At 35.2% G+C, this 18689-nt stretch overlaps 1 protein-coding gene across 7 annotated transcripts in view; it reads right to left on the reverse strand.

Annotated features, from left to right (window-relative positions):
* The window catches only part of DCAF6 (DDB1 and CUL4 associated factor 6), an 89867-nt gene that overhangs the window by 11666 nt on the left and 59512 nt on the right, over positions 1-18689 (reverse strand). For 2 of the 7 annotated variants that reach the window (XM_082498332.1, XM_082498328.1), the window contains 6 exons: positions 17440-17545; positions 13605-13720; positions 12722-12802; positions 12225-12546; positions 7490-7531; positions 1144-1282 (listed from right to left, as the gene is read on the reverse strand). In XM_082498332.1, coding sequence (XP_082354458.1) covers positions 1144-1282; positions 7490-7531; positions 12225-12546; positions 12722-12802; positions 13605-13720; positions 17440-17545 — 806 coding nt within the window. Of the gene's footprint in view, positions 1-1143; positions 1283-7489; positions 7532-12215; positions 12547-12721; positions 12803-13604; positions 13721-17439; positions 17546-18689 lie in introns of all 7 variants that reach the window. The other 5 variants (XM_082498331.1, XM_082498327.1, XM_082498333.1 and 2 more) reach the window with 3 other exon arrangements.

Below are 18689 nucleotides of genomic sequence, written 5' to 3' on the forward strand. Positions count from 1 at the left end.
AGGAACCAACAGGGAAAATTACATTTTCTTCCATTGAGTGCATTTCTTGTCATAGGTGCTCGCATGAAAAAAAGAAAACCAAAACAGAACAAAACCACCAACTCACATCCCAAAGAAACCAAATAATAAAATCCATGAAATAATCTGTGTGATAACACACACACAGATGGAGACTGAATTAAGACCACTCGGGCAAGCTTAGTTTTAATATCGCCTAACTACAAAGTGCTAGATGCTATGACTTTTAAACTAGTGGGGTTTTGAGCAATTAAAATTAATTTCTGAAACACAGTGCGAAACTCCTTGTCTTAATCAAAGTTTATTCTAAGCCTTGTTGCTCATGTAGTCTGAAATATGCATTTACTGAAGCATTTTCCCCAGTGTAATCAAAGCCATTCACACAAACTCTAGAAAATTGCTTTCGGAGGAACTACTCCTCAGATCATCTGCAAAATGATACACCCGCTGCTTCTACAAAATACCACCCAGTACTCAGAACTTCAAATCTTCAGCATACTGTAAAAAGCAAAAAAAGAAATATCAAGAAAAACAGCGTTTTTTTCTCATGCGCCACTGCTTTACAAACACAATAACTACATTTTTCTTAAAATACAGTATTTTGTATGAAAAAGATCATCTAGTAGTTAGATTATGATTTAATAACTAGCACTATTTCCTTTTTTTTTTTTTTTTAATTTGGAGACGTCAAGGCTCTTCAAAACTATGATTTAATCCTCACTTTCCCTTCCAAGCTGTTCAAAATTATTATTTAATCTTTAACTTTAAACAGCTTGGAAGGGAAAGTGAGGATTAAATCATAGTTTTGAAGGTAGGCACATTTTAAACCACTTAAGATGACAGACAAAATGAAAAAGAATTTAAGAAAAATACCCAAGATTTCAAAGGACGTCAAGGGGAGAGAATCTTAAACTCAAGAAAATTTAAATGCCTAGCATGGTGACACAAGTCACACGAATTTTCATTTACATTTACAGCAAATTATGTGGCTTCCAACTGAATATACAAGAAAAAGTGCTTACAATACATTACAATATCCTTTTTGGCAAGCATATCAATGTGGCACCTATACTGATGCAGCCCATAAAATCTCTACAATTCCCCAAACAGACAAAGAGTTTGTACCATTGTTCGGGAGTTCCGATGACCTTTATAAACCATCTTTATTAAAGGACGTCTAATATTCAACGTTTCCAGTTCTTCCATTTCTTTTCTTTCTTTCCTCCTTCTGAAGAGCTCCTGAATGCGGGCAACAGCAGATCGTCTATAAATTGCAGACAAAGAGAACACAACTGAAAGTCCATCTCTAAACACTGAAATGGGCTATAAAAAGGACTATAAAATAATAATTAAGCACTCAAACACATTCTCCATAAGTTTGGAACATACATCAACATTATCCCAAATGTAAAATTACAGACTTAGAGTTTTTTCATCCTGGCTTAGAACAAGAATAGCATGCAAGACAGTGGAATGTCAAGTGATGCAACATTTTATTCCCTCTCTGAAGAACAAACTTCAGCTGTTGGCAAAATTCACATGCTATTTTATTCTTCATTGCTAGAGATATCCTCCACCCATAATGAGGCAGCAAAATTCTGAAGTGAAAAATCTATGCCAAACCAAAAGTTTTTAAAATTTAAAAAGCTATTAAGGATCTAGTGGGCCTTCTAGTGTGATTTAATTTTTCCCCAAAATTTCATTAAATGTATTTCTCTTCACTATTTCTGTATGATGAGACTCACGATTTAGACAGCTTTAAGAAAGTTCCTACTAAGTCAAGAGATGATTTGAGATCAGCTATTGTAGGAACTACCCGATATGTTAGCAGTGAGGGACACAGCTGAAGATTCCCTAAAATAACAGAGAAAAATTAGCTAAATTATGTATTTTGTTTTGTGACTGTTTAGTTCCAGGAATCTACTTTTTAATTAATCTGTGAAAAGACTGTCATGTCCCAGCACCTGCACCTAACTCTTTTTCTTGTTTATTCCATGTCAGGGTTGCTGTTAGCTTTGATGTCCTGAACAGTCCCAGGGCAACATCATTCTCAGAAGGAGCAGGTACAGATTTTAGCACAACGCATCAAACTGTAACAGACTTCATAAGATCCTGAAAAGTAAACTCATCTAGAACTCAATATATTTGCAACTTCAGTGTATTGCTACCCAAAAGCTAGTAACCGGAATTTGTCCACAAGTAACATGGTATGGTGTTTTAGTCACTGATCCTGGAGACTCTTGCAACAAATCCTCTTTGCCAGAAAAAAACCCACCAGATCTATCTCATAACTAATTCTCTCAGCCAGTGGTCTGCTTAGATTTTTGTTTCATTTTTGTTATAGGAGAAAGTTGGACCAAAAAAAGTAAGGTAAAGTTACATGTTATATACAGCTAGGCAAAGAAGGAAAATGAATGCAAGTACTGAGTCACTAATACAGATATTTTTTCAAAAAAAACCCCAACAAACAAACCACAGACTGTCATACTAAGACAGATCATCTAATACAGCTAAGCTTTCAAAAGATAATTGAATACTTATTTTTTTAATAAAAACTGGAAGAGGTTTATAAGCACTAGTCAACAGATCCACTTAACAGTGGACTATGCATTATAATGCATTTCTCATAAGTTTGTCTAGCAAACAATCCCAGAAAAAAATAGACTACTTCTGCTTCCTTTGTGAGTGCTTTCTAGCTCCTCAAAATCTCGTATCTTGGCAATTTTCTAGTTCCTCCTTCTTGTATTACTCTAAATAAATATGCTGCATTTGTTAGTCCTTAAAGTTGAGACTCCATATATTATAATCTTCAACATATTTAACAAAAGGGTTCTTCACAAAGTCTTCATGCAATGAAGGAAAAAAAATAAGCTTATGTTCTTTGCCTACTGTGCTTTAAAGATCACAGAATTATACTCCTCAACAGTTTACTTCTACACGAAGGAAAAAGAAGGGTGGCATGTGTATGATAGGCTACACAAAACACTTACAGAAACTTTAGACAACTATTTGTACATATCTGGGTTTGTACTTGTTTTTTAAAAAAGATGGGGCTTGTGTGAGAAAGTAAAATCAAGAATCATGTAATAACAACTACTCCGCTACCAACCCCATCAGTGATCACACAGCTTTGGAAACAGCACACACAGTTCTTCAGCACAGTAAGACCCTTTTGGTTTCAGAAGCGCGCTTGCTAGCCTTATACCTATCACTTACTATGATTTCTATTTGTATTTTTGGTGTATTTATCCATGTTAATTAATTAATAAAAGATGTGCAGTGAAAAAGCTGAGAAGTTAAACATCATTAGGATTGACAAAGCAGTAGACGTGTCTAGCTCTTTCAGAAGGGTTACTTGCAAGATAGCAGTAACAAGTCTTGGGATTAGAAGATGGTATTAAAGTAACTAATTGGTAACCAAAAGTAGTTTCTTGCATAATTTTTCATCTTAGCATCTCTAGAAAAACCTGCAGAGATTACTGCCTCTAATTTCCCCCAGGCTTGAAAGCAGGCATTACAAAAAAACCCCTCAAGACTACTCAGCATTCTGAATCGTGCATTTTTAAATAAAAGCAGAAGTATAGAAGCAACTTTTGGTAAAAACTGTCTTTCAACTAAATTCAGCTCTGAATTTAAAATCCTGATTTGGGGTCTTATTTTAAAAGGCATGAACGGATTGATATTTAGTTATCTTGCAAAGTTGATTATTACCTTCAACAGGGAGAATGCAGCCAAGCACACACGGCTGTAACTGTGATACTTTTATCGGTCACTCTAGTAACATACTGCTAAGAGCAGGAACCTGGCAGAGGCAAGCTTTCTCCACAAAAGATAAATATAAGCCCAATCTAATGACATTTCAGAACAAAGAACATTACAGGAAAAAGCATTCTCTCCGAGAGGTATTACTTTTCCATAACTACAGATTTTCTATACATTTTTTGTCACACGCACACAAAAAACAATTAAGAAAACCCAACATATTTGGTTTTGTGGCTTTTTAATTTTCTTTTGTATTTGTGATAAGCAATTCCTGTCTGTGACAACAGAAACTTAGATAGTAGCCTAATCACTTGGAGCATCAGCAGATACAGAAGTGCGCTTTGCAATTCGTACTGTTCTGAAGTTCGGCCTAAGCTAAGGCTGACTGTGAGCTGCAGCTTCCTTTCCAAACTGTGTACTCTTCCAAGCACAAAATGTCAGATAATTAAGTTTATGGACATGGTGTTGGCACCCCTCGGGCAAGTCCACCAATTGTTACAGTTGTATTACGTATTCACATTCAGGCATCAAAAAATGAAGATGCCTGAGAAATGTTGGATATAGATTGATGTTATTCATTTTATGGTTCATAAAACGTTAGATTTTGTAAAGCCAATGAAACTGAACTTTTGTTTTTGTTATCCCCTCACACTATCCGTACTGCTCTGACTTCAGAATAATTCAGTACTACTGTCTGGCTTGCAGTTATAAAGCCTTTTAAAGTGTGTTTTGCCAAATTTTGTGGTACCTTAGTGCAATATCTTACAATAAAGTTGGTGTGTGTAGTCTTAGTAAGATTAAGCCCAAGATGAGGTATGGTATTTTCATTATCAGTGGAGTGTGCCATGTGGAAAGATAATTTTTAAATATTACTTTCAAAATTACGAATATAGACATGACCCACAGCACAACTTTTCCCCTTATGATCAGCCAGATTTGAAGTCTTCAAAGTTGATTGTTATAAATATTAATTAACAAAAGCCCATTAAAATTAAGCCCTAGATGAGTGGAATAGGGATTTAGAAGTGAAGGCATTATATTGTTTCAATCAAACATAAGTTCAGAAGAAAAAAACAAAACCCAAACCCACAAAAACCTGTGATGCAGACTGATCCACAGCTATGTATTATACATAGAAATGGAAAAGATGTAAACATGTAAGTTAAGCCTTAAAAAAAAAAGTCACATAGGTAATTTTCCTGTATGTTTAGAAATTCTTTAGTGTAATATGGAATTTTTTAAAATGAAAAATCTATGCAATTTGCACAATAACTAGTTTGTTTATTAAAGCACAATGCCACATACTGCTCTTCAAAACAATTTTTTTATCTTTTTTTGAGAGCGCTGCAGACCTCAGTTCCCAATCTATATTACTCAACAAATTCTGGCTAACTAGCCCTGTGTGCTTTAAAACAACTATGCTCACCTACTAGTTCAAAGACAGACAGTAAAAATTAATTATACATTTTTCAAAAGAGGGAAAACCGAACTATTATCCATCAACTGAATCTGTAAACAATCTACAGGAATTCTGCTACAAACTTTATTCCACTAAAGGTCCAGACATAGTGGCTGCCTTAAAATTAATCTGGTACCCTAGATAACCCTGCTTTTTCCAAATGCCATTATTGTAGACCGATCGTCTCCTGACCTGCAGTAGCTGGCTGTAATGTTCACGTGTACTTGCTTCCTTTTTCCATTCCTTTTGTCTCAGCTCGGTATTGAGGTCAGTATTGATTCTTCCAGTATTAAGGATTCTTGTCACTTCTTAAGTTTCCAAATTTACTTACACACAGAGAAACACTGTCTCTTTTTGATAAGTACCAGAAATCCTGGCTCCCTCTCTTCTGCTCTTTCAAGTTAAGATACTGTTTTTTTCCCCTCTTGTTGCCATCTTCTCATTTGAACTATTTTCCCTATCCAAAACAACTGTAGGGAACCTAAGGGTCATAACCATTAATTTAGAATTCATTTCTCTAATGCCTTATGGTCATTTCTTCGTTGACCATGCAGAGGAATCCACCTGCCAGTTACCATGCTCCTGCACAAGAATTCCAGCCATGTGTCTTAACAAGCTGGCTATCATCACCAAAGTCAAGTCCAGCTCAGGAAGGTGACTAATTAATAAGCCATAGTAGTGGTCCTTACCTCAACCCATGAGTTCTCTCACTAATTTACCCTTCTGATTTTCTCTGCCATCCCACTAGGAAAGGGAAGAGCGAGCAAGCAGTTGTGTAGGGCTGAGCTGCCCAGCAGGATTAACCCACAACCACCATATTAAAATAGATCCCCTTTCTAAATATCAACATTTGATTATATTTCTTATTTTAATTACCAAATAACCATGTTCCTTAAGAAGCTTCTGAACCTACGGAAGAGATTTCCTACTGCTGTCAAGTTTCAAACATTAAGATGCTTTTGCCCTTGTTTTTGAACTATCTTGTTACAGCATATGGAGTCTACCCTAAAGCCCAAGTTATTTCACTGCTGATCATACAAAAAGAAATGTTTACCGTAATAGCACTCCCTAAGGCATTTCCTGGCCTTCCAACCAATCAACTATTCTCAGCTACAAAACATTTTTAAAATTTCACCTGATATGCTGCAGAACAACAATGAAAAGCAGAGAAAAATAGTGATAGAAAATTCTATGCTGAATGGATCATTCATTTTTCATATTAAATTTATACCAATATGAAACAAATATTCCCGTGGGCTGTGCTAAAGAGCTCAAGAACTCCATGGTAAGCATGTTTAATATAGAAAGAATACCTATTGTGAAATTTAAAGTATAAGTACACAGATTCCTGAACCGTTAAGAAAGTTGCCGAGTTAAACCCATGTATTCCAATTGCAGCTAAGATTGAAATATAAGACAAAGAAATACATGTCTGCACTATTTTCCTGTAGGCATTTAAAATATAGGACTCAGACTAAGTCTTTTATGAAACCATATCCCAAGTCTTTTCCTTTCCAGCCACACAAAGCCAAGATGTTAATTTTCATCATTAGAATTATTTTGTGCCATTTCCCCTATATATAACCTTTGGCATTAAATCACAGTAGACAGTTTCTCCCTCTTATGGCGTGTGGCCAAACACGATTGCCCAAATTGCCTTATATGTTCTTACAATTAATTTACTCAAGTATTTCAATGAGGAATATGAGATCAAGTGAATTTCATTTAACTTCATTAAAAAAAATATTGTATAAGATTTAGCATGTATCTTGCTAAATATGTATTATCAAATATAGCTTTAGTAAATATGCTCAGTTCCATAATCTTGTTCAGGCAAAAAATATAAATGGTCTTTGATACACGAATTCTTATATTTTTGTCCAGAACTGGGTGTTCTTTACTGCTAGACAAAGCAAGTCAGCAGTGGCACATGCAAATATAACACGTTCCTCAGCAGCTGAATAAAAAAAGGTATTTGCTTTTCACAAACTACACACTTTTCAAATTCCATTAATTTCTATGGCACACAATAAAAAGGTTAATAGGTTGTTAAATGTATACACTGCCATTTCTTTTCAATTTCCATGCAATACATGCAGCTAAATATAACTCAAGCAATATGCTCTGTAATTCATAGCACTTAAAGCATAGCAATTCTTAAAATGCCAGTTAGATATGAAAAACAAGAACCTGATAAATCCATTATACGGCAATAAAAAGGAGGGGAGGAGGAAGAAAATAATTAATTACCTCATTATTCTATCACCTATCGCTGTTCCTCTGATATTATATCTAGTAAAGGGAACAACAACTGAAGTCATTCAAATATGCTGGGTATCATGTTTTTAAAAGGTTAGCTTCTATTACAAAATGTGCTCTATGTGTTCCAACTGAGAAGACTCCTCCTCAATGTATTAGTATATGAGACTACCTTGATTTCAGAAAAAATAGTATTTAGATTACATAACAGTACGCAAAGTTGATCTTATAACATGCAGTAATTCTTCACAGATCATAGCAGAAGTGGAAGCAGCTGCATAATTATTTCAATTTTACATTCATATTTGTTTGAAATTTTAACCTACTAGTTTAACATTTTCCAGGCTTAGCTTCTGTCAAAGTCCAAACAAAATTAATTCTGTCACTGAAGTAGGAAAGCAGCCCTCAGAGAGTTGTTCTGACTAATTTGTGAAAATTAAGATCAATCCATTAAAAACTGCAGTCTCTGTGCATAAATAACGTAAGTTTTACATAGATTTCTTCCCCCCCAGATTACAAAGCCTTATTATCCATCTCTATTCCATCAAAATTTGCTGGACTTAGTTTTAAAGAAGATATGCTACATGCATACTTCAAGATTTAAACACCTGCATATCTCCTCATATTCGTAAGAGAAGGGATCTTTTCCTGTGGATTCCCTAAAATGCCCAGAAGGTTGTTTTCTCTGTTGAGTATCTAGCTAAACTACTCTGCTGTACAAAACAGCTTTCATTTTTTTTTAATTTAGAAATATGCTGTGCAGTTCCTTACACATTTTGTTAAAAAGAGCATATATTGACTGGCCTGATGACAATGAAAAAATTAAATAACCGTTTAGCTTCCTTTAGTTACTGATCTTCAGCATTCCTATAGTGATGCTCAGTGGCTACAGAAATGCTACAGAAAAAAGCCAGATGTCACATTCTCAATTATTTCTTTCAAAGAAATGTCCTTCTCTGCCAACAATATTCCTAGCTGATTCCTAGTCAACATTCAGCTGACTTAGCCAATTTATCAGCCAAAAGATCACGGCATTTCTACACATTTTGCTGCTACTAATCTAAGACCTTTTCAAAATATTAAAGTGAGTGCAAACTTTGTGTTTCTGTATCTGTTGCATAATCTTTCCTGACAGTTCAATTTCAGGTTAGTTGGTGAGAAACTATCTATTCTGATTGTGTTTTGAGATTTAGAAGCATCCACAAAAAGGGAATATGTCCCTTGTATCTTTTCTTAGATTATATAAGAGAGAGAAGATGACCTAATCCTCCGTTTGAAAACATTAAAACTTGGATTTGCACGCAAACAAAATTCAACTAATGGAAGCTCTGTGAACATTAGATTTGCAAAATGAACAACATACTACTCGTAAGTCTGAAATCTACATCGATCTTACTAAAACTAAAGTGATACTAGAGGAGTTAACGCAGCAGGAAGTTCTCCATTTCTTTAAACGCAGGTACTTCTGCCATTTCTTTTCCTTAAGAGGAAGTTTAAGATCATGATTTCACAGTACAGAATCAGAAGTCTACCCTTCCTTTCTCAGTGAAGACAGTTGTACTTTACAGTGGGAAAATGACTCTGAGACAGTTTCCTTTATCTTCATTTCCCCAACTGTGGGGTTTCTCCTCAATATAAACAACAGCTAGTTATTAGGTATATAAAAAAATACAACCTAAAGAAACATAAAATTGGTTTTAAATAAAACTAGTAATGCTATATACTTGAAAGGGCCTATTAGTCAAATAGCTTTTAACAGTCTGTTTCAGAAGGCCACAGCCTCTTTATTTTTTAATTCTAATTTTTGTTGTGAGGAAAAAAACATTTGTTTTGCCACTGCATAAAATAGGTTCACAAAAAGGTAGTTTATTGCAGGCTAGCCTTATAACCTTCTCCAGAAAGGAAAAAACAAACAAACAAGCCCCAAAGCAACTCTCCACTAGAAATTCTAGAGAGAGAGAAAGCTGCTTTATTACTTTTATATTAATGCCATTAATTATCTTATAGGATGACACATTGGAAACTAAATTATTAGATAAACTTAAGAAAATGAGATTTAGTAAGGAATTGTTAGGTAGCACAATTTACTAAGTGAGAAAAGAGAAAATGTAATCCTATAAGAAGCATACTGGTGGAGTTAAGCACCAGTCTTGCAGGCAATTTTGTTTAATATATTGCGAATAGTCTTTGACCAAAATGTAGGAATGTACTCATGCAGTGCATTGAGGACATGAGGTTGCATAACTTTATGAATATAGAGGGGACTGTAGGATCTTGAGAAAAAGAGGTGGGTAGAAATTCAGTAGTATAAAATTGACAGTCACACTTCTGAGCTTCCTTCTGGTGAAAGATAAGAACATATTAATTAGAAATGACAAAATAGGAAAGACTTCAGTATACTAACTGGTCTTGTGTCTGACCACAAACCACCACTGCGACAGCCGTAAGCATGTGACAAGGATATAACTATAGCTCAACTTGTGTCTCAGTGAATCTTCTCTAGACCAAGGGTACCACTCATACGATTAATCCTCGCAAAATACAACACCACAGTGCGTATAATTCTCATCTACCATATTCAGGAAAGAATTGGAAGATGGAGGAGCACAGATAGGAATTAGCATGATGGTAGGAAACCCACAAATTTTTACTGCTAAGAGTGAGAAAAACTTGGTACTCAGTCTAAGTGAGACAAAAGCTGAAAATGGGCAGGATGAAGATAATTAAAATGATAAGCACTGGGCATGAAAAAATTGCTTCAGTCAAAACAGTATGTTAACACAAAACAAAGTCACTAATTTTAGTCAATTTCTACCCATTATAGCAGCAATGTTTTGAGGTAGCTTCACAGTATTTAGGGGGCCAGGGGGACTTTGTATAGGTTTGATCACTTTATGAAAGGGATTATATGCTATAACAACTGTTGTCGTAGTAGTAGTAAAGAGGACTTCCAGTTCCTTTCACTCTATTTCATATGAGATATAAATACTAGGATGGTTTATAGCTAGCGTTTAAGATCACCAGTGCCTGCTTTCTCCCTGGAAATCCAAATTCCTTTGAGCACACACAGGATGTCCTACTTTTCTTCAGTATCTCAGAGGGCATTTAGAAACTCCTGAAACCAGAAGAATAGGAGGGAACGTAATGTAAACATATATCTGACTGCACAAAAGTAAACTAGAAAACTTCACTGCTTGCACACACCCAAAAGCAGAACAAAATGAACTAGTCAGGAATTAAACCTGTGTAATGAAAGCCTGGAGGCAATCCTAAAACAAGTATTGACTACACAGCAATTTTTGTCAGATTTTATTTTGGGGAAGAACAAGGAAGCAGGGGGGTGCATAAAGAATTTTAATCATTAATGTAGTTGAATGATCTTTCCTATATGATAAATTTAAATTGCTACAGGAAGAAATCTTGCTGCACACAAAGAAGGAAAAAAAGCATGTCAGATGAAGCATAGCTTCATTTAAGATGTCCCCACTAGTGGGAAATTGCAACAGCTGTATGATACCTGGAAGCGTCATTCTTATTACACTACTACAAAAACTATTACATCGTAGAGACAACATAAGGTGCACGAAGAGAAGCTAAGAAACCTGCTCGAAAACAGAAATGGGATTGAAATTGCAGGGCTTTTCACAGCTTGCTCTTCAATCACTAGATTGTAATGAACATTGGCTTTGCAGTGGAAACTAATTCTGCCGTTACCTATTTATCTACAATTACTTAGTATTGCATGGAAAGTTAATGGTTTAGGACAGCATCTGTATATATTGGCTTTTTGATAAAAACTATCATTTAGTGAGCAGAATTACTCATGCTATGTAATAAGCAACCAATGACTGTTCTTTCTGTCACTACTGACAATGTGGTGGTTTAGGACTTTTTTTTTTAACTGCAAATTATTCAAAACCTTTTCTATACACAACTATTAAATTCTTTCTGATTTCCTAATGAATACATATTGTAATGCTTCCTGTAAAGAATTTGCATTGCTAGCATAAGAAATTAATAGCAAGATAACACTGCTTTTGAACAGGATAAGAGTAAAGCTAAGGTATCTGACACTAGGTTACATAAGAAAATACCTTTTTTACTTGTTTTAGATGTTAAGTCTAAAAACAGAGATGTTGCTATTACAGTTGCTTACAATTACAATTATTACAGCTTTTAGAAAGTCCAAGAATTTAAATTAGCAAACAAAGGTATTAAACCAGCAATACCAATTCAGGGGCTAAGTTTACTGAATGATCAAACAAGTATGCACAGCTGTTTGTATTTTACAAGAAAAAAAAAATACACAAAGCTTACTAAATGCACTTTTTATTAATGAAGTAATCTACCTTTTTTTTTTACTGCCGTACATACTGATATTCAATAACCAACAAAAGGATTACAGAGTTTCTCCTTCAGAGAAAACGTAGTAAGGTGAAAATTTGAACACGTCAGTCTTAATGTATGTACTACAGACAAACACAGCATTCCTGAACAACAGTTAAAAGCTCTTGCTTTGCCAAAGTAAGAACACCTAAAGTACAGCTGAAAGAAAATGTAGGTCCCTGTACACAAATTTGTGAGCTTTCTACACTTATGACTACAGGAGAATAATAAAAACAAACAAACAAACAAAAAAACCTTCAAATATTTAGCACTGGGGTATTCAGCAGGCAACAAATAAGCACAAACAGGCATTAGATCTGCAGGAGCTTGCCTGGCTAACCTGTGTCCTGGTCCTCCTCGATACCTTGCCCCCGGGATCAGAACAGGATCATCATCACTATCATCAGTTTCTTGGAGAGCTGAGGTCCTGGTAGAGGACTCATCTGGAGTTGCAAGCCCTGAGGATTCTGGGTGTGGCTGAGGTTCATCGTTTGCAGCAAGCGAGTTGGCAGTCGATTCAGCACGTTCACTTGAAATGTCTTGATTTGCACTTTTTTCACAGGAGGATTCTTCCTCTACATTTCCAGAGACAGCATCAACACTGGGACGATTTTCTTCTGGTTGGATTCCAGAATGCTCAGGACCAGGTTTATCTGATACAGCTAACAGAAAATATTGGGGAAAATAAGTCACAGCATTAATGATTATAGCCTGTTTTAGAAGACATTATAAATGGTAACAGAAGTTAAATTGTGCATACTGAGTTTACATTTGATATTTAGTTTTTCATTCTCTACTTTTTCACATAACTATATTTGAAAGACTACAGATACATACTTGCTTCTGTCTCTACAGTTTCGTCTGTAGTTTTCAGTTCTTCAGCACTTGTGTCTTCCTTGTGAGACTCATCAGGAACTCCTGAATTAAACAACTTAATATTAAATCACGATTCCATTTAGATGCACATCTATAATGTGATCAAATCTAAATTATATTAGGGCTCCTAGATCAAACCAATCAAAGCAATCCCCTCCAAAGTCCACATGTCACTCTACTGAAATCTCAGACACTAATCACACAAAGTCAGTATATATAATCCTATCTAGTTACCCAGGTCAACACACTAACAAAGAAAAAAGTATTTCTTTCTTGTTCCTTAATCTCCTATGCTATGAGAACTTCAGCTGCAAAAATAGCATTAATACTCTTGAAACAGATGATCACTTACTGAAAGCTATTATTTCTGAAAACAAAAATTAAGTTATCCCTCTATTAAAAGAGATTATTTTTTAAGAAAACATTTATCTGAAAGCAGTCATTTGACTTGACTGCCCTTTTAGCAATTAATTGAGCAAGACAACCACATGTAACAAAATACAGCGAAAGCTTGAAAGAAACATGACAAAATACCTAGCACTCATTTATGGCTGCAAACAGCAGTTGTTACATCCTTCAATATAAAATGGGGCAGAATATGTCCTTAAGAAAAAAGAATAAAGGGTTTAGAACTAAAGACAGGATAAGTTAATTTTGTTTATATTTATTTGCAACTATATCAGGTTGGTATCTTTTCCCTTCCTAAAAAAAATCATGTTCTATTATGGCTGTATTCTGCCTTCATATGCATGTGTATGAGACTCCCATTATGTTGAATGGTAGTCATGGACATATGAGAGCAGAATTTTTACCTCAACATTACAGAAATAATGCTGTATCTTACTTGTTTCTTCATCTTCAGGCCCTGACTCTTCTGAGGCTTTTGTTTTTACAGAGTCTTCTTGGCCTTCAGTTTTGCAATGACTTCCGCTCCCTCTAGAGCTTGAATTTGTGCTGCTCCTGGCAACATAACATGCAAAAAAAAAAATTAATTAGAAATAATGTAAATAGAGAAGATCATCATTGCAATAGGACAGCCTGTCCACCATCATCTTTCTCACTGCAATCTCACAATTCAATAACTCCTGACAGCAGCTACAACTAACAACCTGCACAGCGATTTCAAAATTCTCTTTTATTATGTCCGTCACCATTCATCCCACACTCTTCCTCTGCATTACAGAACCCTGTTCTCTCCTTCCTATCTGTTTTACTTTTAAAATCTTTGCATTTCTTCATTGCTTTTCAAAATATTGAGAAAACGCAAAAGGATTTGCTCTATTTCACTACTTACACATTTTTTACATGTATAAATGATCGGAGATCTTATTAAAGGTATTACAAACTGTCAGCTGAGCACTAATACATACTCTTATCCCATCCCATTAAAAAACTGATTCAGATAAAATTATCCAGGTTCTTCAACATTAACTATCATTCCTGTACCTTCTGAGGCATGGATTTCTGATGTTGGCTTTCAGTCTTCAAAGTTTTATTATTTCTGAAGACTTACTATAAGCTGGTACTTGAGATCTACTCCCCATTCACGTTTCGATAATTATTGGGGAACACCAATTTCTATTTACAATAAGGAAAATTATTCCTCAGGAAATATGTAACACTGCTGTTCTGAATGTCATAAAAACTAATGTTTTTAGACTCTCTGGAAAAGACCTTATTTTAGGAAATGCAAAGCCTTGTTCCTGAGCTCTCCCATTCTCTTCTGTCCCACACCTGTGTCGTGGCCTCAAACTTAGGCAAATTGCTGGACAAAAGTGGAAACAAAGATGAGTTATGAGAATTATAAGCATGATTCCAAAGAATTTATACTGTATTGTTATGAGTATCTTCCTACCTATGTTATTACTAAACTATTTTATATGCTACATTGCTAGAAGCAGCACAAATCATGCTTAGTCTAGATTCTTGAGAATCTAGTCTAGACTTCAGTACTTTCATTTTTTACAATAAATATGAGCGCTTTTACTCATCTTGATCAGCAATAGTCTGTTTCACTGCTGTACTGGATTTGGAGTATGTAGAAAATTTTTGTTAGCCCTTACAGTATTTCTTCTAAATCAAGAATTCAGAAACAATTCAGAAAATAGACAGACAGGAAGGGTACTGCTAGACATGAAGTCAAGAATTTTTGCTATTTCATACCTAATACGATATAACCACTTTCATGAACTTAAATCACAGTCTAAGCACTAAGATTTTTTTTGACTCTTAGGAATCTACTTTCTAGCTCAATACTAATTTATATCCATGTTTTACTCTGCTGTAATTTTTACTTAAATGTTATTTTTCACACCATCAGTTACATGAAGAGGGTGTTTTTGAGAGAGCAAAATAACACCCTGTGCTTTTGCTACATTATGCCCTACTGTGTGCTTCCATAGCAGGTTTTCTGTTTCCCCAGTTCTCTGCATAACCCTTCTTTAAACCTCTGCCAATTTGAATCAGTTTTCTCAAAAGCATGATGAAGATTGCACACAGCATTCTAAGCAAAGCAAAGCAGAATTGAACAGCAGCACCAGTAATTCTCATCCTTGGCTGAAGTCTCACAGCTGGTGACATCTAGGACCATATTGCCTTTCTAGTAGCTGCATTATATTGAGAATGAAGTGACTGGTAGGTCCATGTCTTCCTCCATTTAATTTTCACAACAATCCCAACTTTCAGATTAGGTTTTTGTTATTTGTCCTCAACTGCATCATTCTGTTACATGGAATTGCATCCTACTTCTATTATTCCAGTCTTCGGCACAATGTTTTTAGTTACTCTGTGAACTGACAATGCTTTGCAACTTTGTCCTACTCAGAAATGCTTCTTCTTCTCGCTTCCCATACTATACTACCCACTACACAAGCTCCATTAAGTTAGCTTATCACCATGTTCGGTTTCTTTACTGATCTATCTGTCCTGCCTTGAGGAGGAGAAGTTCAACATGTGGCGAAGTATCAAATACTTTCTGGAAAACCCGGCAGTTTCTCTCTGTTACACCAGGTGTGTTTCTAGAACCCATTACTCTGTCAAATAACAGGTATTGAATCATGTACATTTTAGTTCCCATAATTTTGGTTTGTTTCCCCCCCCCCATTTACTGCTTGTTTTAATATGCCTTTCTATCAGAACTGTGCTAAAACCTTGAACATTGCTACCATCAGTCTTAGAAGATCATGATGTTTAGTCCTTCATTCTCTTGGTATTATATTTGTCGTTTGTCATTCATATAGTGCTAAACCTTAGCCCAAGAGATTTGTTACCATACTTGCTATTAGACAGAATATATACGTGAAGTTAAGTTTTAGTAGTTTTCACTTAGTCTTTACTTCCTCAGTTACAGATTATTGTAACGAGTAATTTTTCTCATCTCCATTCCCTGTACACTCTACTTTTTCTTAATATTGTTTTTGAGGTAGTTGTTAATTCAAATTTTCCATCTTCAGAATCACTTATATCATTAACTGTTTGAAGTGTAAAATGCATTTTTCAAATTTTCTTTTAAAATCAACACGAAGTGTTAATTTGTTTTCTGTGATACAGTTGTAGTAGTATTTTATTATTACATTAAAAAACGCACTAGAATAAATGGACAAAACATTTGCTAATGCTCTGTTCCTCTGTGAAATTTGTCTATCCCAAAACATTAAACAAAGATGACTACAGAACTAGATGCAGAATTAGTTCAAAGCATTACAGAAAAACTAATTATTTCAAAGCTTGCTGGATTTGGGCTCTAAATAGAAATGCAGTCTGATAGACTGGTTGAATATAACTGTCACAGTATTTCTGATTCATGTGGGTAAAGTCTTCATTCTTGTGAAAACACAGATCACCGTTTAAAGTTTCCAAATTGCTCTAAGCAAGGTGTATGTTTTACGTCTAAAGCCACAGCACTAAAGAGTAGCTAAATGTGGTGGAGTTCCGCTTCCGCCCCCTGCCCCAGTAACAAATGCCAGCAAGCATTTCTATTTAGTCTTCAACTACAGTTTTGAAAACATAAGCAAAGAAATATAAGTCAGAGGAGATAAAGTTACAATTGTTGTCATTTTGGGAGATCCTGAGACGCTCTAGTGACAGACTTCGATACAAAACCAAGTAACTCTGGCCAATTAGACAGTATGTGTTTCTTATCTGAAAAGGATGCCATCACTATAATATCTAAGCACTCCACAAAGTTGGTATCTTAACCATATGCATTCATCAACACTCCTCAGACACAGAAATATAGATTTCACTCTTTTACAACTCAGGAACTGTGCCACAGAATGACTAATTTGCAGAATACCATATGTCTGGTAGAGCAGAGAATTAAAACTTAAGCACTAGCCAGTGGACCATGTTTCCATCACTGTACCACCCTGCTTTAGTAAGATAGCGAACTCTAATATTATGCTAAGTTTGATGAAGATAGCATGTTCCAAATTATGTTAGCACTAAAAAGATTCACAGTAAATATCACAAAAAGAACCTCTTGCATAAAGTCAATGCTGAAGTATGACTGTCTTCTACATTCCGAATGCATTATGGAATACAGCCATTTCAAATTATCTATATACACCTAAAAATATACATATACCGTACAGGAAAATAATTTATCTGTATCTACGCTAGATGAGCGTTAGTGATATGTGCTGATCAATAATCAGTCAAAACCAAAATTAACTTCTTACCACTCATCAGTGAAGTCCAGTTTTATCGTGCTTGTAGTCGTTCCTTCTGTACTGTAGTGCAAACTTAAAACTGGTTCACCTGTTCCTGTTCGTGGCTTATCATCCTCTGTAAATATGGGGTTGATAAAGTTTGGATGGGCATCAGTAATACACATAAAGCTGTTATAATTCTGAAGAGTCATTTAGTTACCCTAACAAAGGCCAAATGTGGTACTAACATGTACAATGTTTATTTAAGATCTCTTACAGGCCAAGCAAAGAGTTAAGGAGTTTCAGAGTAAACACACCAAATTTGCAATGCTTTAAAAACGGCCTAAAATTATTTGTATTTATATGAGCAAACAAAGAAGATGCTGTCCTTAAACATGCAGGTAAATAAAATTGCAGATAGGTATGTGTACACACAATATTATCTTTTATAAGCAGATCCCTTTTCTATCAAGTATATTAATAATAAGAATATAAAATCTTTTTTGAAGTTGTGTTCAGTCTTTTTTGCCTCAGTAAACACACATAAAAAAAGATTATGAGATCTAGACACAATCGGTAGTCTAGAAAAGTCACCATCCCCTTTACTTTTTTTTTCTTAGAACCCAGTCAACTACCAAAATCCTTAGACCTGCTGTAGATTGTCATCTAGTTGTCACAAACCTGCTGTAAATTCATGTTCTGAGTGCTTTGGGCTTAAAAAAGCTTTCATATTATAATAACTGTAAGCAGAAGGGGAGTACTTGCAAAACAAACTATTCATAGTGCTCAAAAGCAACAGAAGTGAATCAAATTGAAAACCACTACAAGTCTGCCAAACACCTGATGCATGTATAGTTTTAAGGATGTTCAGTGATCTCCTTCAAAACAGGACTGCTCAATGACATCCATCAACCCACCACTCTTGAGTAAAATTCATGGTCACAATCTATCTACATGCATGGCACAATTGCCATTAATACTGAAGTTGGCCTTGGGCAATACTAAAAAGTTAATGGAAAGTACCATCAGATTAAGCCTCACTACAGCGGTGCCGTTCTCTCAGAACTCAGATGGGAGAGTTTAGTTAGTATTAGGCACCACTCAAATGACCACTAAGTAGCCTTGCTTTTCATCAATGCTGAACTTTTTATCCCAGGACTGCTTGGACAAAAACATGCCGTATTTTCTTTGGTTTACAGAGTACAGAAATTTGACTATAATTATTGTTGCAGTATTGGCAACAGACTGACACTTTAATAAAGTAAAACCTTCAGATCATC

Source organism: Vanellus vanellus (genome assembly GCF_965231255.1).
Source record: "Vanellus vanellus genome assembly, chromosome: 1".
NCBI lineage: Eukaryota > Metazoa > Chordata > Aves > Charadriiformes > Charadriidae > Vanellus > Vanellus vanellus.